General features: G+C 47.2%; 2 protein-coding genes across 2 annotated transcripts; one reads left to right on the plus strand and one right to left on the minus strand.

Annotated features, from left to right (window-relative positions):
* Positions 1 to 9,892: 9,892 nt before the first annotated feature.
* H6S33_012167 (uncharacterized protein) lies at positions 9,893 to 10,780 on the plus strand (the record flags this gene model as incomplete). Its single annotated transcript, XM_044843548.1, has 2 exons — positions 9,893 to 10,310; positions 10,389 to 10,780. The coding sequence occupies 2 exons, from the start codon at positions 9,893 to 9,895 to the stop codon at positions 10,778 to 10,780; spliced, it is 810 nt and encodes a 269-aa protein (XP_044695835.1).
* A 9,203-nt stretch (positions 10,781 to 19,983) lies between these two features.
* H6S33_012168 (uncharacterized protein) lies at positions 19,984 to 23,031 on the minus strand (the record flags this gene model as incomplete). Its single annotated transcript, XM_044843549.1, has 8 exons — positions 19,984 to 20,553; positions 20,610 to 21,421; positions 21,476 to 21,527; positions 21,585 to 21,700; positions 21,767 to 22,157; positions 22,236 to 22,371; positions 22,446 to 22,743; positions 22,812 to 23,031. The coding sequence occupies 8 exons, from the start codon at positions 23,029 to 23,031 to the stop codon at positions 19,984 to 19,986; spliced, it is 2,595 nt and encodes an 864-aa protein (XP_044695836.1).
* Positions 23,032 to 23,188: the final 157 nt, after the last annotated feature.

The following is a 23,188-nucleotide window of genomic DNA, read 5'->3' on the forward strand; positions in this document are numbered from 1 at the left end:
TCCTCTAATGTAAAAATAAATCAGTAAGTCGTGGCCTCGCACTTTAATTGGTATATGAAAAGAATAAAAAGTACTGTAGTAATTAATGATGGGCTAGTGTGGTCCACGAAATCGCTCGAGGGGAGATGGAGAGCTAGACTAGTGGTGCCGAGGCCGCTCGATTCTGTTTAACATTGGCCTTTTCTGGTCTCGAGGTTTCCGGGGGTGGGGGGGGGGGTGGCCTCGAGCTGTCTCGAGGAATCTCGAGACCGCCAAGTACTGGAAATTTGGGTGATAATAGTAGGTTGATACCTAGACTTAGTGCGATACAGACCTGAGTCTATATTATATTCAAAAATACACTCTAGTTTGGCGGTCTTGAAGCACCTTGAGGCCTATCAGATTTGTGGTTTCGAGTTTCCTTGGCCTTGCAAGCTCTCGGTATCGCCAGACGGCACTAGGAATCTGGAAACGATTCACCAAATGGCGACATGAAAGAGGGGGAAGAGACGAGGACAGAGAGGAATTAAGAGACGAGGGAAATTAGAATGGGGTGGGGCGGGCTGAGAGACAGCCAATAGCCCCGGGGTTTTTCATAAGTTACTATTTCTTATTCCATAAGCTACTATCTCTTACACTCATAAGTTACGATGATTTTGATTTTCATTTGTTACAGGCTACTAGCCTATTGTTTTCGCGATTCTTTCTTTATTTATTTTATTTTCCTTACTGCGCGAGAGGTGGAGGAAATGATCGGGAATTTCTGGGGTAGTGCGATATTGTCATATAGACTACGGTCTACATACAATTAATGAGTTAAACAAAAACAAAAAAAAGGCTCTCGGTATCGCCCGGCCTCGAAGTCATGGTCTCGAAGCAAAGCCACAAGGCCACTCGGCATCGTGGACCATACTGTGATTAAGACCTAACGAGACGACCCAGGACAAGGCGAAATGTCTTGGGGCCTTTTTCAAAATCTCGAGATCTCGACCTCCGAGTGATACTGGATGATCCAAATAAGGATCCCTCATGCCCAGGCCTCTTCTGATTGAGTGCAAATCGAGTGTGCACTTTGGACTTAAGTTCAATATACCATTTTTGTCAATGATTTCTAGTCTCCCGTTTACTTTTAGATGTTATTAATGATGAAAAACTACATTTGTGTACAGATTCTTACCTCCGATATGGATTGAGTTTAGCTTATATCGGTCTCGAGATAAGACGAGAATTAATCCGAAATGGTCTCGTCTTGTCTCGTGCCCATCATTAGTAGTGTTAATCCGATTACTACTACTCCCATCTCTAGTTTGAACCAAAACTTTGATGACCGGGGCCGACACACGATTTCTCAACTGGCTAGTACATGCACTGTACATGTGTTTCCATTAGACCACTCTTTGATTGGTATCTTTCAGTGACTGGAAAGGATACCCGAAAAGCCAATACCAACACCAAAAAGTGGACAGCTTTTCACGCACGATAGGTCCTTGATACCTCAAGTCGAGCACATCAAGGTCTCCCTCCATGGTGTCGATGGAACGGACGCTGAGTGATAACTTAGTTGACTATGAAGTGTGAAGGAAGTGAAGTGAAGTGAACGAACTAGTACAAGAGGATGGTCCGGCACCCGTGGCACTAACTACTCCATCAGGAGTAAGGCTACATGTACGTACCCTCTTCCGAGGGCCATATTCAAAATCATGAAATATCACTCACTTTCTCTATCATGATTTATGCGCCTAAGATACATATTGATCCGGATGCGTATTTACCTCACTCCCATCAACAATTACATCTTAGTATATATAGTTCGGTTAAGCGTCGTCCATAGCCCTCTCTCGAGGAGTCCCTCAGATATAAATGTAGACGTACAAAATCTTAGCTTAAAGTTGGTGTGAACTTTATGAAGTGTTTAAGCATCGTGGCATCTACATACGTATCCCGTCCACATATTATCACTTGGCAGCACCAAAAAAAAATGAAATTCGTCAGTATTCCACAAAGTACCAATAACATGAGCTGTCTAAACTCCCAAGAGCTTACTCCTTTAGTATTTCTTCTGTCTACATTATCGATTCCAGCCATCGATCCGGCGGCCTCGAAACATTTTCTAGGCTTTGACTGTGTTCGATCCATTTCCTGAAACCAAACATCCACTACTACATGTACCTCGGCATACATATACAGTTTCGATTATAAACCCACAAACTCATGCATCTACTAATCCTATTTTCAAAAAAGTTAGGGAAAATAAAACCCCCGCCAATTACGTTGAGATTCAATTAAACTATTTCGCTTATCTCCGATAAAAATCATAAGGCAATTTTGACAAGGCAAAATTAGGCCGAAATTTACTTTCCTAATGTAGATAGGTGGCATAACGAGAGGAAACAGGCTGATGTGTCATTTACAGAGAATTTCGACAGTGCGTATATACCTATCGTCGATTATATGAACTCCTCCATTACCTGTTTCAGTAGAGAAAAGGATGCATAGAGTACGCAGTTATGCGTGTACTTTGCGTGCACGTTACGCATCTCTTCAACATATTCACTATGTCAATACTCGCAAAACATCTAGGAGCACTATGCATGCTCCTCGGGAGCATTACTCTACATACTACATATATACTCACTTTTACTTCGCACAATAACAAAACAACAAAGCAATCAAGCATGCACATGCACGCCCGCCTCGACCTACCACTTCTCATCATCTCCGCGATCTATCTGTAGAAAGATAAAAAAGATATCTAGATCCACCATCGATCACGGAGAAAGGTTGACTCACTCCCCTCAAAGTTCTTGATCCTGGAAAATCGCAAGGCGACTACTTTTTGGTCGGTTGGGGCGGGTAGTTGATTTATGGTTATCAACGTCCCCCTGTCCCTGCAATATGATCACAGCCTCTCACTCGATACTTTTTTCAGCCAGGATCCCTTCATCACTGCGTAACCAAAACTAGAGTCAAAGAAAACGCAGCTGTATGTCTGAGCCTAGAGTAGATCCACGGACCATACCAGCAGCTAACCCCTCCTGTCGATTACAGGCGCTCTTGGTACTCTACTCCATCATTCCAGAATCCGACACATCAGATCCCTCACTAGCTGCATATCTCCTCCGGAAATACAATTTTCCTACTAGCTGCACGATGATTTTCCATCCCGATCTCCTGGCTACTCCCCTCCATATCCGGCCATAGCGAGTTTTTATTATTATGACCTACCTACTACTACCCTATCACATGACAATGTGGCCGTTTTCTAGCTGCAGACGGTTTTTTTCTCTCTTTCTTTTAAAACAAAACCCCCCCCAATGGGAACCATTCCATGCATGTATGTCATACTCTATCACCACGATGCCTGCGCTAGCACTCTCCTCGATATCCGGCAGAGTAGAGTAGGTACATCCTGGCGGGGGGGGAGAGCCTCAATCGATAGAGTAGAGCATATGCGCGCGTCAAACCTCCTCGTCCTCATCCCCTCCTTCTCCATCCTCAGTCACGCCGACAATAGTTACTCATGTAGAGAGAGTATGGTATCATGTCAATCAACCTTCAACTTTTTTTTCCCAACAACAAAATTGAGTTCCCCCCCCCCAAATACCGTACGTACACCCGAACCTCCGGAAAAGCCAGTGGACACACGTGGTGATTAATCCGAAGGTTTTTTTCTCCCTTCTCTTTGCTGCTTGGGACGATAATCCGCGCATGACGCATATAAGCCTTACCAGGCGATCCTATAGGTAGGGTATCTACATGTATAGGAGGTAGTTAGGCAACTCTAATAGAGTAGCTCCTAACAGCTACAGTAGCTAGCTCACGAAGCTAGAGTATCAGCATCAAGTCACGTTTAAAACCCGACTCGCAAGATAACTCCATGCGCAGCAGCGATAAGGGAGAAGAAAAAAAGTCCGATTTTATTTTTTTCGCTATCTGCAAGTGCTAGACCCAAACCGTGGGAAATTATACGATAGGCCTGCTAGAGTATGCAGAAGATGCAACTCCTCATCCATCTGATGGAGGGGAATTAAGAAAAAAAAAAAAAAAAGTTCATCCGACGATCCCATCAAGCATCGTGGGCTAGTATGGAATGCTTAGAGGTTCCATATCCGGAAAGTAACTACATGTAGGAGGCAGAGCTGTAACATCGTGCAAGCTGAGACACTGCTCCCCCATAGGTGACGTGACCAGGTAACTGTATGTACCCTCTACATAGGGCATTCGTCCCTTTCCTATGTGAGTCCAGTATGAATTCCAATCTGCCGACCGCGAAGAAGCAGAAGAAGCTGTCAGTAGCTACGGGTGCAGAGCTAACTAGAGCTCTGCTACTTTAGCTACCTAGAGCGAGTAGCTAGAGTACTCTGGTTAGGGCTCGAACTTACGAAACCCAGCCCCATGGTGCGAGACAACAGATGTCAGCAGCTATGTGGTGCCTACTAGTGTAAGTACCTGCTCTATCTTTACGATGCATTGAGGGGAGGGGGAAGCTAGCATTGTTCAGGTCGGCTATCGACGTCTATTCAGACCGTAGCTGCTTTGCTTGGTCATTAGCGATCCGTCCTGGAAACAATCGTGGAATATGCCATAGATGCATCATGTAGCTAGAGTTGAGTAAGTGCCAATGATCCATAAGGCTGTCTGTCACGACCTCTGTACGGTGTCACGGTATGTCAGCATTGATTACGGACAGAAGGGATGGAAGGATGCACGTGCCAACCAGCGTCTGTCACGACTCCGTGTTACAGGAACGACCTTCTAACACGGGTGTGATGAGCCATGCCCTCCTGTCACATCCCAAAGATAGAAAGCTGTCTAAGGCAACCAGCAACGTCTCAGATCTACAAACCTCCCTCCGCTCCACTCTAGTTACAGGCGCGAGTAAGGTCAAATTGCGAAGTTAGAAAATCCTTACTAAGTAGTCGATCATCAACCGGCAAGAGCATACCATACCTCAGTGACCGTATTCGAGTCCCCTACCCCAGCTATCCTACCCGTGACACCCTATCGATATCGCCGGCTGTACCTCCCAGATCTCGCATCTACACCACAAATAAACAATATAACTCTTTTTTTTCTGAACCGCGCCGCCGTAACCTTCAAATTCGCGTGTCTTGTCTCTGAAATTGCATTGCCTCCGTGCGATGTGGCCATGGACGCCGCTCCCGCAATTGAAGCAAGCCCAGCAGCAGCCAGCTTGACGCTCAGGGGAATTGCGTCTTGCCCTCGTGCGTGGGCGACAAATTACGTCGTGAGATCGCAGTACTACTTTCAGGTCCAATTTTAACCAACACATGTTCCAGGCCCTATAGCAGAGTACCGGATATAGAGCAGGAGTTGCATATCACAGGTTTTGATGCCCTCTCTCGATCTCGCTCTCGCGAGGAGGTAAACATCGGCTTAGTTACCTGTACAGTGTGTGCTACTTATGGTATATACATGGTACCTTGCTCTACCCGGTCGAGGCCCATAGGCATGTATCATCGTCATGTCCGAGAACTGAGAATCGGCCTGCAAGCAATTGCAAGCCCCCGCCCGAGCCAGAGCGCTTAAACATCGCATCGTGTAGGAACGCCCCGGGTATGACGGCTATTCACTCGCGAAGGGAGTGATGAGGTCGGGGGCCCGAAAGGTCCCCGAAAGACAATTGAAAGCGACGACGACATAAAGAAACATCTGTGCGAGCTACATGGACACATGTCTGCCACGCGCATTGTGCAACTTGAAGACTGGAGATTAGAGATCGAGCTCGAGGCCATACTTTGCTGCCTGCATACAATAGAGTAGAGTGTGTACAGTATGTAGGAAGCTCCACCCTACATGCTTCATACATATCGTGGAGCACAGACCGTACAAGCCAGACGAAACACCGAGCATGACGTTTATTTAGCTGCGCTGGCTGCCCGTAAAACACCAAACTGAAACGGCCAAACCTTGAATGACTTTCCACCACCACTTCCTCCCACCTCCGGCCCCCCAAAACACAAAGTTCATCTCGTCTCGCTTCAGCAGCGGGCGTCCGTGATTCTGAAGCTTGAAAAAAGGGCCAGACAGGGGGCGGGCAGTGCTGGCCCTTGACTCCCTTCCCTACCTTCCTTGGTATCCTTACCCTTACTCCAGAGTATCGTACCGCGGTAGGCACTCTGTACCCATGGAAGTATCTACTCTACCTACATTTTACCCTCCCCCCACCCCGGACCGATGCCAAGTCCTGTATTTCTCCCAACCGAATCCCCACGGCAAGTTGCCTGAAGCGGATAAAACTCCTGTTTGGGTCGCGTGATTTTGCGTTTAGATATGGCCCTGCAATCGGATTTTTCTACTCTATAATTTGAAAGCTCGGCAAACATTGTTCGTGATGGTTAAAAAAAAAAAAAAAAAAAAAACCTAGATATTATATCCGTGAAATGATATCCTTAGCTAGCATGTAGCTATGATCATGAAGCTAGCTGGCGGGATAGGATAAAGGAAATAGGATAATGACGTTGCCCTACGGGCATACCCGGAATTTGATACGATCGTGAGAAAACACGTCGGGACGGTAGGGCCTTCGAGGAGGGAAGTTCACGAGAGAGAAAACAGAGAGTGATACCCTGTGATCCAGGGGCGGCTCTGGTGGGGCCCGCTACAAACCTACTGATTAAGCAACAACGGCTCGCGAGTAACAATCCGCTAACTAACCTAACCTCTCCCTCGCTAGAGCAGAGTGTACATAGGCGCGATTTGCAAACCATGGAGAGTAAACCCAGGCTGAGGCAGGGTCCCCTCCCTCTCTCCTCCACCACGGACGACCTCCTCCTCCACCTCATTGCTCGCTCTCTCCACATACCGTATGGGGGTCCCAATTCCCTTCCCCTTGACAATCATTTCCTAGTTCTTTCACGACCTACCTCCCCAGCAACCAGCAACCAGAAACATGGCTGGCTATTATTAGAAAGACAACCAGTGCAGCATGAATTGGATGATGTGCCTGCCTGTCTGTGTCATGTATGTGATGTGGAAGGTCCGTAGGGCAGATATGCAATTTTCCTTATTTCCAGTGTTTTTCCTCGCGCACGGGCGGTATGGGCAACGCGATACCTAACCTACCTCCAGAACCCTACGAGCTAGAGTACCTAACTCTACTTTCATAGACTGGGGCTGGGTGTTTTCCCGGTTCGTTGTTGTTGTGATATCATCCCATCAGCTTACCCTAGCGTTACCTGATCTGTTGGCGGATCACCGCTCGGCTACCTGATCCGCAAACAGGATGGGGGTCCCGGGTGGGCAAAGGGGAGGGGAGAAGCGGGGAAAAAGGTGTGGGATGGTAGGGAAAAGGGAAAAAAAGGGTCGAAAGGGAAGAAAAAAAAAGTACCCTTATGCTATGCTTTGGCCCATGGACGGCGTCCAGCGCCTGCGCGTAGAAAAAGTAGAACTACTCTACTGGTACCCTAGGGTAGGTAGGCAGCAGGTAGGGAAGAGTAGAGCGAGCACTCTGCTGCACAGTGCGCACTTGCAAGTTGCACTGCAGTGCGGGGGACTCCACACATCCAATTTGACGATCTGCAGGCTGGCCCTTTGGGCGGAAGCAAAGCCGAAGAGTAAAGTGAGTAAGGTAAGTGAGAGTAGAGTAGTCCCAGAAGAGACTCGAGAGGAAGGGTCAAATCAGCGAGTACGGTATGCACAGGGTGAGTACAGGATGTACTACGGAAATGTGAATTACATGGTATGTATTTACCACATACGAGTTAATGCTATTCTCGCAATACCTAGCAGCAGAACCTCCAGTCTCAACACCACATCCCACGGGACGCTGCCGTGTGGTCGTCCAAAGAAAGAAAAGAAAAATCCCCCCTCTTGGCAACGGCATCGTCTGGTCTTTGCTGGCTGGCTGGCTGCTGCAGAGCACGTATCTAGTCGCGTCGTCGGGCAGGTACATACAGCACGACATGATGTATCTTTATCGATACGACGACGTGCCTGTGTGTATCTGTTCTAGGCATTCTATTCTATCCTATGTAGAGTTTCCATCTGGTTATATCTGTCTGGCTGCCTTGTTATCCCAAGGAGCAGGTATAGTTAATTACATGTAGATTAGCATAGCTACATAGGTAGGACATCAGAAGTAGAGTATGGCACATATGTACTCTACTCTTACCTACATCTCTAGATTATGCTCGTGCAGTTACGACCAGAATACGTACCCAGTCCAAAGTACATACCTCGTACATACCTCTCTCTCTTCGCGAGCCTTCGAAAACACCTCTCTCTGCGTCTGCCTTCCTATCTCAGTGACCTCGACGCGAGCATTGCAACAAAAAAAATCCGCAAAAGCCAGGAGGCAAACGGCCGTTCGTCGCCATGGCAACAACAGCATTACAGCAATTGAAACCAACAACCCCCGGACAAGGCGCGCGCTACATCTCTCGACCTCTAGAGAGAGAGCGGGTATGCTCTGCATACCTACTCTACTCTAGGCCACTTAGTAATTTCATGTTCCTTCCGAATCAATCTTGGACCAAGATTCTGTCAGTTGTGTCCCACAAAGCGGCCCTTACTAGTCCTGGTAACTGTAACACGGCCGGTCGTTCGGGGCAGTCGGTCGATCGGCAGCCAGGGAAACACCAATTGGTGGTTTTTCTTGAGCATAGCATGAGAGATAGAGAGAGCGAGGGAGGGGGGAACAAGGCTTGCGCTTGCAGCAAAACACTCCCCCCCCCCCTAGTTACTTTTACTTTTACTCGCTGCTCCACATAATCTAACCCCCGCTCCCTCGGGAACAACCTCTAAATCTCTACAAGGGGGCCAATCATGAAATTGAGAGAAAATATGGGAATCATGATATGTGCACTCTGTGCAGCAGCAGCATCAGGCAGGCGTTCATGTAAGGTATCGCTAAAAACAATATCTTCTGCTGCTGCTGCTGCTTGTTGCTGCGCTGCTAGGGATCGCAAGTTGGTTCATTCAAAATTGCATATATGTACAAGAGTAGCTATCGGAGCATCTGGGTCCCGAATTGTAAGTCGAGAAAGTAGATAGTTAGGCAGGGAACCTTCCGCATACAGAAGTCGGAGAGAGTGAGGTTGCTCGTTAGGTCAGTATGAGACAGCCCGCCGCCACCACAACCACGTACGGCCACCACCACCACCACCACCGCAACGATCATTGACTTGTTGCAAACGTGGTAATCGCTTTTTTTTTTTCTTGCCCTCTTTCCACTTCCTAGGCACGACAACAACAAATGCGGGGTCTACTTTCTTGGGGCCGGACAACGCATTCATTACCGTGAGATTTTGGCTTTTGAGAGAGAGAGTCCTTTTTTTGATCTTCTCTGCTTCCTAACGGATTGGGAGAAGGGAGGAAAAAAGAAAACAAATATCGGCGATAATGAGGTTAGAATGACAGCGCCCCACTAGACTGGTTGAGGATGGGGGGACAGGACAGGACATGATGGAGGAAGGAAGGAAGGGAAAGAGGGACCCATGGAAAAGTGAGTTACTCTACTTTACTTACTCTGCAGCTGCTGGCTGCTGCTGCTGCTGCTGCTGCTGGGGTAGGTAGGGTGCTAATATGATACTAGCCAAGCTTGGAACTACGATCACTGATGGCCTACTAACTACTACTAGCACGAATGAAACTCCTCCGTGGTATATATATACCATGGTCTGGCCGCACCTGCGGTCAAGGAAATCAGTGCACCCCCCAACCCAATCGATCCTCCCCGCAATTCCTCAATATCAATATATAGTACCCAGGCCCACCCACCTGCCTCACTGTACCTACTTAATACTACTCAACATATATACGGAGCACCACCACCGTCTACTACTATAACTACTACTACTACTACCTACCACCACCACCACCACCACTATCAAACATCTTCACAACCAACCTTCACAATAAGGTCTTCTACTACTCACAACCCATAATTGCAATGTCTATACCATTAACCACCTCAACCTCCACACCCTCACCCATCTCCACACCTCCCTCAATCCCTTCAAGTACACCCTCATCCACAGCACCCTCCTCACCCTCACCGCGGATCAAGATGAACATCCGGGTACGAGAAGCAACCATCAAGGACCTCAACAGGGTGGCCGACATCAGCAGCCAGGCATTCCTCCACAACGCTCTCTTCGACAACCTCAACCCCCGGCGGCACGAGTACTACGAGTCCTTCCGCTACACCCGTCTCCGCCATGCGCGCAACGCAATGCTGAAGCCCTCAATGCGCCTGCTGGTCGCCGAGAACGACGACGGCGAGGTCGTCGGATACGCAATGTGGGAGCGCCTGGGGAACGACGCAATCGCACAGAAGGTCAAGGCCGAGCGTGACGGCATTCTTCTCCGTAAGCTTTCCCCTCCTCTCTCCCCTTCCACTACACCTTCAATTGAAGTCACAAATAGCTAATTGCCCTACTATACAGGCCTCGAAAGATTCCTCGTAAACGTCACAGACCGAATAAACGCCGTCATCGCTCCAGACCCCTCCGCCGACCCCGTCGCCGCAACCAGGCTCCGCATCGCAAGCAACACCCTCGAGAAGCTGCACTGGGACACGGCCGAGCGCAAGACCCGCTGGCACCTGCACTGGCTCGGCGTCGACCCGGCGCAGCAGCGCAAGGGCATTGGCAGGCACCTTGTGCAGTGGGGCCTCGACCGCGCTATCGAGGACAAGGTCTGGGCCGGCATCGAGTCGAGCGCCGTGGGCGAGAAGCTCTACTCGAGTATGGGCTTCAAGGTCATTGGCGAGCGCCTGCCCTGCATCGAGGGCATAAATATGGGAACTGTTATGGCGTGGGAGCCGAAACGGTCATGACCGCGCGCGCAAAAGAGAAAAAAAAATGGGCCTTTTTTTTGTTTGATTGTATGATATTTTTTCTTTCTTTTTGGTTGTTTTTCTACGGTTTTCATTTGTGTCGCGTGTTTTTATCGTGGGTCATCTTTTCCAGTTTTATTTTTTTACGTCGATTTAGCGGTCATTGGTGGGGAGGCAGGGGGGGATCTCGAGAGAGAGAGAGAGAGAGAGAGAGGCAGATCAAGAGAGCTGGAAACAGAGCTCGAGAAAGCAATTGTACAAATAGTAATTGAAACAAATTAACAAACACAACCCCAAGTTCCATGAAAGAGAGTCGTAGTAGCAAGGTCAGATTTCATCAATTCAGCCACAACGCAAAAAACCTCTAGAGAACAAGTTGGGCGGGTGGGTTGGCCAATTGGGGCATATTGGGTGTTTTGGCGGACGTCGTTGGTGGTGGTGGGGTTTGGTTTGGTTTGAGGTCAGTCAGTGGTTTGTCCGGCCGGTGGTGCTACACTACCCCTGCCTTTGGGGGGAGTGAGGTGTGTGGGGGGGGGGGGGGGGGAGAGGGTATGTGGTTCGGCAGCGGGTGTTCGCCAGAGGAAAAGAAAATAAAGGGTTCAGTTCACATCACACGAAACTTCGCTAATTCTGGATATTCAACTAGGGTAACAGCTTTTTTTCCCCACCCCCCGTCCCGCAAGAAAGAAACGAAATTATCTATCGACAAAGAAGGTCATGGCCCGCCAGCCAGGATAGACAACTCGGGGAGTTGGAAAGAGAGAAGAGAGAGCAGGCAGCGAGAAACGTCATACAAGGTTAATCCCAACAGCTAGCTAGCAGAAAACCGCCAACGAAACATCAACCCGTACATACATACCCGATCGCCATAAGAACACCGTCTTAATTGCAAAGCAAAAAAAAAAAAAGAGAAGAAGGGTGGTGGGGTCGAGAGCGCTGGTCGACGACGATAGATATCTGCATCTCGTCAAGCACCACCAACAGCACCACCAGCGGCACCACCACCACCACCACAATCCTCCCCCGATCTCCTTAATGCGGCTCTTGCTTGGGCAGATCACCGACACGACATCGACCACATCGACAAACAAGATCACGCAGAACAAGAAGAAGGTACCGCCGGTCCATGGCACACATCCACACACACACACATGTACAAACAACAGCTGCTCTACATAAACAATTTATGGAAGTCTTATACCTACCTATGACAGCTAAGCTGTACTCTGTCAAGGTCTACTAAGGTAAGGTAGAGTATTATAATTACTCTAGATAGGCGGTTATTAGAGCTAGCTGCTGTGCTGCCGGCCTCGATAGTACTCCACATGTACCTCTGCAATTGGCATTGCTATTGGCATACTTTCCTTCCTTCGCCCTTCCCAATTTCCCTTTCTTACTCTACTCACCTGCTCTGCTCTACTCTACCTACCCTATTTACATGTAGGCAATCAATCCGACCAATCGCCAATCAAGGCAACTTTAAGTCGTGCAGCATCACCAGCAGCAGCAGCAGCAGCAACGCAACAGCAGCAACAGTCAAAGCGGTTTGGCACGGATAAATGCGCGGGTTACACCAAAGCAGTAAGCCTCCAAACAACAGCACAAGCGGCCGCGAGCAAGCAAGCAAGCAATTGCGCAAGGTCGAGTCAAAGCAAGTCAACAACAACGACGACAGTCAAAGCTCTGGTCCTGTCTCTCTCTCTTTTTTTTTTTTTTTTTGGCTTTGCCAAAACATTTGATTTTTTGATTTTTTGATGCACAGCACAAAATATCCTGCCCTGCAGCTAGCCAATGAAAATAATTTCGTGTCCCGCGCGATCCTTTTATCTATGCACCGACGGGTCGACGCGAATGGACATGGCCTCTGCTCCCTAGCTAGTAGCTCGCCTTACCCTACATCTACATACCCATACCTACCTGACATCTGCCTGCCTGCCTGTTTGCCCGTACCTTCTACTGGCCCTGCTCAATTGCTGCTGCTGCTGCTGCTGCTACCTACTGATATACATACATAACTACTTTCCCACGACGGCATGAATCAATGGGGTCCCCCCGGGGGGGGGGGGGGGGAAGAGCGGGGTTAAATCGTTCGTCCCGTTGTCGATATGTACCCATAACAGCAGCAGCAGCAGCAGCGAGTCTACCTTACCGATCAGTGAGCGGAAAGAGGAAGGCTATCGGAAATTCGTGTAGGAGTGACGCCAAAGATCTCGGTAGTGGCGTGTTTATCGGACTTGTGGTTGACACACGTATCAAAAAAAAGGGAAGATCTTTTTTGTTGCTGTTGCTTACTTTGCTCTAATCCGCTTATTCAACAAAACAATTCGTTGAGCGTTAGCGAGACGTACCCGTTATTTAGGCGGTGGCGAATAATATTGTCGATGAGAGGGAAAAAAAAGATTTATATGTTTGGAAGGGAATAATAACGGCAGCAACAACGTCGACTGCCAACTGGGGGCCCTGGCACACGAGCAGAAGGAGCGGACCCGTGGTTTCGTGAGCAAGGCAAATCGGCAAACAGCGGCCGGAGGGAGGAAGGGGGGGTGAAGAAACTTAAGCACGGAGCACAGATTGAGCACATGAAAGCTCGGGGCAGAGAGTGGACAGCGAGCGAGTAAATAACGGACACGAGCCCTTTGGATGATTTTCCTTAAATTCCTCGACTCGTGTATCGAGATGCGCGGAAGACCGACAGCTTCCCTTTTTTGGCGCGGGCATTTCAATCCGCCGAGTGATACCTTATGAACAGGCAAACACATCTCCCCGTTTCCCTGGTTTTACAAAGTTCTGGATCATCTTGAAAGTAGCCCGAATGCGCCTTTACCGGAAATCCGGAATTCCCAGAGGATCACCAATCAATGGAACGTGTCATCGATACATCGATGGGCGTTTTTTCCCCACTTATTATTAGCTAAGGGTCCCGATATCTTGGTACAGCGTGATCTCGTCGACCGGGAAAAAAAAAAAAAAAAAACGAACAAAAATTGTAGCTTCAAGTCTCCAGTATCGATAGATCTACCTGTAATTAACCTAGCTTTGGTACGGATTTCACAAGTCTAAGACGCAGTCCAAAGATCACGATGGGGTTCGGTTCTGCAAGTAATCTAGCCTGCGTCTTGTGGCATATCAGATCTAACAGCCGCACCTACCCACCATTCTCTTTTCACCCAACTGACGTACAAGGCTGAGAAGCAGCAGCAGCAGGCTGATCACGCATGCACATACAGGAAAAGGGAGGCTTAAAGGGTTCCAGAGCCATGTGTTCTCTGTTTTGTGATTCGGATCATCCAGCGGCGCTTGGCGTATCCAGAACTGGGCCGCTGCTACCGAAAGAAGGATACTGTGCTGTTAGTTAGCTGAAGATAATCCATTTCATTAGGTAGGTCTTCTTCCAGCAGGTCTTTCCTAAAACATTTGTCGTAAGAAGGAAAGTATGTTGGCCATGGGGTGATCTTTTTTTTTTTGCGCGCGTGCACGTGAGCTCATGAGGAAAGCGACATTATCGATATCGGAGAGCTAGAGTCCGGGTCTGCGAATTTTTTGTTAACATTATTCTCTAATACAAATCTTATCAATTGAGAAAGAAAAAAAAAGAAGGAAGGGAATGAAGAAAATAAAGAAAAGGAAATATATGTACATATCTAACGAAAAAAAAAAAAAAAAACTACGCATGGGATATACTTTCCGAGAGTGTGCCCATTGATCAACCTTTCCCCAGTAATTCTAACCCTCCCCTCCCCAAAATCTTATCACCGGACCCTGGTACGACGGCATGAGGGTGGAAAAGGTTTGAAATTGCGGGGGACCGGTAGGTTTGTACCCTTACATGTACCATACATAATTTCAGGGCTGAGAAGTAAAAGAAAACACGCATTTGTGGAGCCTGTCTAGATAGAGTAGAGTAAACCACTCTACTTATGTGTTCCAATCAGGCCCGAAGGACGTAACATCGATGTTCATTGAAGTCCTGCAACCTTGTGTAGAGACACTAGTAGAGGTATGTAGAGGTAGGTATTACAGGTGCACTGGTATGTACGGTAGACAGGTAGGTAGTACGAGTTCTGATCAATATCGCAAATAATGCTTGTCGTATCGCAGACGTGTTTCTGCATCGCATATCATCATATCACTGCACCCCCCACCATCATATTGTTTCCTATTTCTCCATTAGGATTGTTTTGTTTTTTTTTCCTTCCAAGAAAAAACGTTGAACGGGATGAACGTACGGAAAAAGTATTCTGAAAAACAACCGAAATTATCTTTATCAAATTCGGGGATGAACGGTACAATATAGATTGTAGATGCCCAAAATAGTTTTCCTCATTTCCGCTGCATATAGAATTCTATGTGCTGGGTATAGTTTAATTAGATTGCTGTATGCTGTAGGTACAGTAGAGTCTCCAAGATATACCGGTGAGAGAAATAACGGGCATACCATTGCTCTAGAGACCGTCTGGAGCCGCCTTGCCAGCTGTAAACAGTTGGTATCTGTGACACGACTGCGATACCATGGTACATTGCATTCTCAATAGTGGGGTAGGGGTGAGAAGGTCAGTGATATTATGGGTAACGATGTGGGCAGAATAGGTATGCAATGCCGACTGCAGCGATATGCAGTTCTTTTTCGGGGAAGGAGGACGTGCGCAGACTGTTGCCGAGGTGGATTTTCCTTAAGAAAACGGCATCTCGCGGCCCGGGTTGCAATGAGGCGCGCGCTCTTTTCCTCGCTTCCTGCTCGTTTCCTGTGGGGGGTACCCGCCTTGTTCCTAGGATCCTCATACATACGTCGGCACGTGGCCCCGGTATGTATTATACCCTGACCAGCTTGAGAACACCGCTAGTAATGAGTTAGATACTCGCTTGGAGGAAACATGAAGAGGTCCAGGCCGGCCAGGGAGGCTGGCCAGGGAGGGGCATTTGCAGACGTACCTACTGCAGAGACCAATGCAGTGGCTGGCAGGCTCATTTCTCAACAGTATGAGTACGATACTCATTCTGCTCTTCTCTCCTCCTGCTCGCAGCTAGCCCGCCTAAAACCCCACCCACTGCTTCATAGTGCAGCAAAGAAACATCGCAATATCCCGATACCGCGATATATATTTCTCGTTTGAACGCGTTTATGCGCGCCACCAGATATTGCCCGATTGCTTTGGAAACCGGCCAGTAAGCTGCTTGCGGATTAATAAGATGTTTTATCCGAAGCAGATTCTGGTGATAATTCATCTTGTTGTTTCTTCTTTCGGTTTGTTTTTGTTTTTCTTATCAGGTTGTGTTTTCCCCTTCCATACCCTGGTACTAGTGGCGTGTTCGATCATGGAGATACCTACATGATGTACCTACGTACAAACATGCCTAGTGAAAAAATATTTTGCACCCACCTTCAAGATCACGGTGATCATCACTTCACAGTGCAATTTCCAATTCCCATCCTAATTTCGTTGGCTCTAGCTTTCCAGCCCGTGTCTTTGAGTGAGTGCTATCTCATGATTTCACCCATTACGTATCATAATCGAGGAATCGAAAAAAGCTTATTTGAAATTGCCATTACATGACTGTAATTTGGATAGCAATGTTCTTCCGTCAAAAACACAACCAACTTCATAACTAGATGATGTAAATAGAATCTCAAAAATTAAATAAACTGGAGTCCTCCAAAACAGGAAACCTTAACCCCACCTCATCATCGAAAGCTTAGCTTGGTGCAATGCACGACCAAAACCGTCATCATGTTGTTTGACAACTTGGCTGATTGCGTGATCCTCATATGACAGATACGAAGACTGCAAATCTTTGCAACTAGAAAATCAATTGGATTCTGTGGCGAATCGATAATCCCCCAGAAAACATTTTGCCAGAGAAAATCACTCGGGAATATTCCATGATTGAGTCTTGTGATCGTTTTTCTTCTAGTATAGTCAGTACCGGTACTTTATTCGTACTTAATTGCCGTAGAACATGGCGCTCCTATCATTCCCGGGATTTGATGTCAGAAGGATGGATAAATTAAAAAAATCTCCGTACGCTAGCTGCTTTTAAACTGTAAAGATATGAAACGTATGTGCTCGTTCATCCCGGCCAGGGATCTCCCCCGCACTTCAGAGCGATGCATAGAAGGAGAAAGATGCCACATGGGCTTAAGCTCAATTACAAAGAATTGGTCAAGTCGGGTCAGGACTCAAAGGTATGCAGAAGGCCGAAGACGGAGGAATGTACTTTTTTTTCGAGTGCGATTTAGGTTCTGGTATCGTTTTCTAGGGTACTTATCGATAGTAAATACTGACATGCGGGGTTGATATCTCTAGCTAAGACTTTATGTAATACCTTTTCTTGGTAGTGGGTATGCGAGTGATAATATATGAATTAAAATCCACCTGGCACCCTGAAAATCATAGTACATATTAGCTTAGATTTGCATAAAGGTGAAATCGAGAATTTTCGAGCATTGTATGTAGTTCATGCCTTCCGTGTGGTATAACCTGCACCATAGCCTCTGGATGGACTTCTTTAAGAAAAATCTTATTCGATCCGATATGGTCCTCAATTCGGATTGAGTAATTCATCCCTTATCTTCTTGAGTTTATCAGTATCCTCCTCGTGGGGAGAGTTCTAAGGCAGTAGTTCTGGCCAGCAGAAATTTCGTTGGGAATCGGATCCCCCTAAGGCAGGTAATCCCGAATGAGTCCTAGAGGTTCTTAGCACGAGAGTGCTGGCAAGAGATGAGAGGATCATGAGGGGTGATAACCAGCGGAGTGATGACAGGATATGAAAAAGAAGGTCAGGAGTTCAAACAAATGAGGGAGTACGTACCTGTTTGTGATTCGCTGGGTTGCCGGCCACGTGGACATGCAAGTGTTTTCTGTTTGAACAGATTATCCATCGGAACAAAATTAGAAACAAAACTATGCGCAAGAGATGTTTGAGAGATGAGTAGGAGGGGATGGCCTCCATCAGAAACGGAGAGAGGGGGGTTAGAATACTTATTTGCGTGTATGTAATATTAATTGGCTGGACACCAGCGAAGCGCGGCAAATTAACAACCTAAGGAGGTGGATGAAAACCTACATGTAGTTGGGTGCGTGTATATTGGATGGCATTGGCCCGGATCAGAGAATCCATCTGAGGAGACACGATGGTAGTGGAAGTACACATAAGGGTAGAAAGACAGGGTGTCGCGAACCACACAATAGCCTATAGCCTGAGGGTTTCGTTACAAGCATCCAGTGACGTCATTCGATATCTGTACTGTCAAGCCGAAATTTTAAACTTGGATGTGAACGTCTTTCTAGATCTGCGCTTCGGCAGCTAGTCCTACATGAATCCCAGAGATTGCGGAAAGTTTGCCTTTCGCAAAGACCAGTGTTGTACGTTGTAGTATTCATGGCAGTCAGGATTACTGCAAGTCCAGGCTTAAATGGTGATGGGCACAATGCAAAACAAGACGATACTTGAGAATTTTTCGTCTTTTCTTCCGAATTACAGAGGGAGGTCTCGGAGTTGCTAATACTTGTGCCATATATTGTGTGAAATCTCGAGACTTAGGGGAACTTATCAAAGTAGGTGAAGCAAAAATTGGAAATTGCTGCTCCCCAGATTATCCTGCCCCTCCCACTAGGCCGACCCCCTAATCATAAAGTCTAGACAGGCATCTCTATTTATGCGGTGGATATATTAGGGTTAGGGCCATATGGCTGGAGAAATAGCAGAATGACTTGGTTTTGATGCTGATATCTAGATCACGGACGCTCACTCGCAGGTTTCAAAAAGTCTCGAGACTACACTCTTTTTATTTGTCTTATTTAGTCTTGTCTTATTCGCGCAATCTATTATTTTATCTCATATCTCGGGACAAAGTCTCGAGACCTTTTGTCTTGTGCCCATCACTAGGAGGTCGAAAGGAGATGTGTGTAAGTATGTAGGCACATATATCCTTCATATTAATAACATCTTGTCTAAATAAGACGCCTAGAGTTATGAAAGACCCAAATATAAGTATGTAAGTAGTCCCTTGCAACTGACGCTTTTTTTCCTCGAAGGAGTGTCGGTGGGTTAAAGGTCTAGCGCCGCAATCCTGTTAATCATAAGCTATCACTCGCATCGTATAGGCCATGTTGAAAATAGGACGATTGATTGATTGGTGATTCATTCGTGCATGCTGAAAGTAGGACGAGTCTTAGAGTTTCGATTAATATCAGTGTCTAAAACTGATACAAGCTGTCTTATAGGAGCCCGGGTAGGACACCATTTATTTTGACAGCGGGTCCTTTACTAGAGTACAGCGGGTTCTTTACTAGACAGCTGGTCCTTTACTAGACAGCGAGTCCTTAAGTTCCCTGTTCGACACCGTGACATTACTGCATTGAACGACACATAGACCAGGTTATCATACTTACCAACCAGGAGCAAGATGACTTATAAGATGCTTTCCTTGCTTGTTTGAGTACTGGGGATGGTTTCATTGGGGTGCTGGTGCACATGAGTGATTCTTCATGATTTACTTTCCAAACGTTGAATGGAGAGGGTTATTTTTGATGATGGACTAGAAACGAGTGATTTGGTATGATTCACTTTATGTATTCTTCGCCTATGAAAGAAAATAGATTGTAAAATACATTGTAAAATAACAATGAATACATGTATATATGCTACAAGCGGAGTGCGGCCTCCGGCCGCCCAAATGTAGTGAGGAAATGAACCTAGGTGCGGGCGGTACTGCGCTGCGATAGTAATTTCTTAGATTATTGCTGTCATTCTGGATTATTGGGTCACCCAAACGTACAGGCACGCACTAAACCTCATCTCCATCTCTCCTTATAGGTAATCTGTGATAAATTAGCTCTAGCATGCACTCTAAGTCATTCAATGAGTAGCTTTAGTATGTACATATAGTTCATGATAAAATGCTATCAGGGAAATTCGACTTTGATATATAAAAATATAGCTGTAGTTCTGTCAGTGTTTGTTCTTTTATATCTATCAATTGCAATAGCTACACGCCTTTTAATATAATGCCAGCTAGTTCCCTTCCATCTCGGGAGTAGTTCTTTGTCTAATGATATGCAACCAATATTAGAAATAGTACGCAACCAATAGAAAACGTTCCTGGTGACGATGAGGAAGACTATATAGTTTAGATGCAGACATTGATCTCCCATGCAGCTTCAAATACATTTCATATATAACATAGATTACTTTCCGGAGTCTAGTTATTCATCAGTACCCTTCTTCACTGCATCAGCAAAACTTTCCTTCTCCAAATCCACTTGCTTCCCCTTGTTCTCATCCCCCTCGCTTGGAGTCTTCTCATCATCACCAGACTTCGTCTCTTCACTCGTTACCTCCTCCGCAGTGTGTTCCTCTGTCCCGCTGCCGCTTTTCACGACAACACTGCCCTCCTTGATCCCTCTAGAGCTCTCCCCGCTCTTCTGTTCGAACCCCGGGAGTTCTTCACCGCCGGTAACAAAGACCCTCGCTAATTCCTCTTCGACCGTCTTTAACCGTTCTCGGAGTGCTTTGACATTCTGGACCTTCTCTTTCAGTTCCCTCAGCTCGTTCTCAACGCTACTTCTCTCGCGCTCCGTGCCAATCCTATCGAATTCCCATCCTCCGTTAGGGCCGTCAAGTTGGAGTTGGAATGTGTGATATTTCTTCAGCTGGGCGCGAGTTGATATCGTAATCAGCGTGATACCGCGTTCCTTGGCGGTTTCGTAAAGGAGGCCTTCAACGTCTTGGGAGACAGCGGAAGTGCCTTCATCTATGAATGCGTATTTCGGTTCCTGGACGAGTAAGTAAGCTTTGAACGAGCTACAGTAAAGTTTCGCTGGGGACTTACGTGGTAAAGCAGACGTGCAATAGATATACGTTGTTTTTCACCACCGGAGAGAACATCCTTCCATTCCTTTCTACAGTCCCAACCGCCTTCCCGGTCAGGTAGATAACCCAGTCTGACCGCATCCAGGATCAACCTCAACTCATGATCACTGCGGCTATCGGCTCGCATCTCCATCTCGGTGTGGGGATAAATGACTTGATCTCTTAATGTTCCTTGTGCAAGATAGACACGTTGAGGTAGAAACATGATCCCTCCCATACCGCCTTGTCGGGGGCGGGAAACAAGGCCGCGGTAAACTGGCCACAAACCAGCTACTACGCGGGAAATGGACGATTTGCCAACTCCATTAGGACCAAGGACGAGAAGGTGCTCGCCTTCCCGGACGGTGACATCGAGTGAGTCGACAAGTTCCTCACCACTCCGTGGCCAAAGGCCCGGGGCAACGATTGGAACGCCCTCGAGTCGCACACCATCGAAACCTTTATGCAGTGTACCTTGAATATCTGCTGCGCTGTACAACTCTGGTCTTGGCGTGGAGTACGAATGAGAGTGGACTCTGTGAAGGGTCGATACTAATGTATACACTCTGGAAGTGTAGCCTGCTAACTCAGAAAGATCTTTGAAGGAGTACATCATACGACCACCAGCATCAGCGAGTGAGAGCATGAGACGCTTGTTGGTAATAAACCCCTTCATCCTGTCTGTTTCACGGCTGGAACCTGCAGTTGCACCAGCGAGCTCGACAAGACCGCCGAGGCCACCCCAGGCGGGGAGGAACACAGGGAGAGATGTAAAGAGATATCCTAGTGCCGCTGTAAAGCTTTTAGATCAGTTATATCAAACCGATTTGGGAATATGGGACTTACACCAGCCGTACTTCAAGACAAAGTCTTCAAGCATGTTGTAGCGGATCTTCATCTAAAATTTGGATATGATATGAGTAAAAATCATGGTAATAAGAGTTAATGCCCATACACTGTAAATGCCTTCCATCAGCTGTTTCAGGTCCTTGAAACCTTTCTCTAGGAATCCCTTCTCCATTTCCGCGCCACCATAAAATGCAACCTCCTCGGCATTGCCAATTAAGCGTGCTAGAAGAGAGTGTTGTTAGTAAAGCAAAACCCTAGTTACCCCCCTCCTCCGATAACCAAACTTACTGTGTAATCCTCTAAAATCCCCCTCTTTTCTGCCCTGAGCAGCGGCAAGCCTTCCAAACGGAGGAGAAAATTTCTTCAGCATCCATGCGGTTGCGCCATAATTGAACAAAATTCCCGCCAGCGCAAGTGGACCCAGCGATCTCGCAAGCTGATAATTAAAAACAACCAAATCCAAAAATGGCTTCCCAAGAGATGAGTACAGTGCGGCAGCTGAATCGCAAAATAACGGCAGATCAGACGTTATGAACTGGTCAGCGCCGCCACCTACAAGCCCACCATCGAGATTCTGTAGCTTATAATAAGCTTGTTTATCGTTTAGGTACAGATCGTGGATGTACCGCGTTAGTCGCGTGCGGAATGCTATGGAGATCTTCGACTGGAGGAATTTAATCTGCACCAAGATTGGTCAGTATATAAAAAAAAAACTCCGAGAATTTGAAATAGCTCCTGGGGCTGAAATTAGGATTACCATTGCATTGCAATAGACAGCTGGTACGCCGACGCTTAGCCATTTACCAATTCCCCAAGCAAATGCTTTCCCGTTCCCCGCGACAAGATCTCGAACGATCTCACCGTCAAGTCGTGCAACCACCAAGCTCAGGTACCTATCCAGCATGTCAGCTTAGGCTCAGCCCTACACACCGTAGATCACATGCTAAAAAAAAAGGTCTCCACTCACGTCCTGCTGATTAAAAAGAACGTGTGTAGCAACAACAAGAAACTCTCTTTACTTGTTAACCTCGGTATCATGATACTGAGAAGACTCAGAAACTGGTGCAAAAATGCCAGGTTCAGCCCAGGCTTAGTATTGACTGGCGGGCCCTCCCCGCCCCCCAGGCTACTTTGAGATTTGAAATCTCGGCCCCCTGGAGGCTCGAGGAATAGACGTCTATGCGCATCGAAGGTTGTAGATTTTGTCGGATTTATGACCACTTTTGCAGTGGTCTTTTTGTAGGGGACGTAGATCAATCGCGAACCTGGAGTTATGATGACGATGATGTAAGCGCTTGCGGAGCTGAATCCCACCACCACAAGTTGTACCTACCATCTTTCAGCTGGATGGCGGAGTTCCGTCGGACTAATACCCGCCCCCGACCTTCATCTGCCTTTCTGTAACGGCGGCGGCGCTCCCAGAGCCCACCAAATATTGCGCATAGTATTGTCGCAGCTAGGATGCGGAGAGACTTCGGAGATGAGCGCAGAAGCTTTACGTATTGCTGCAGCAGCGAGGATAGAGCTGGTCGGAGGGTTGACTGGTTGGCCATAGTTACAGAGTCTCGTTGGCCAGAGACAATCACGAGCCCGGCATAAGGTGGAGGAGTTTTGGTTCTACGGCTGCTGCTGGAAGCTAGCTGGAGGGGTATGAAGGGTACAACAGTTTAGCTATATATTACCGAGATGGCGATGAAGTGAAGGAGACGA

This window comes from Morchella sextelata, assembly GCF_020137385.1.
Source record: "Morchella sextelata strain SCLS chromosome Unknown scls_7, whole genome shotgun sequence".
NCBI classification, from domain to species: domain Eukaryota; kingdom Fungi; phylum Ascomycota; class Pezizomycetes; order Pezizales; family Morchellaceae; genus Morchella; species Morchella sextelata.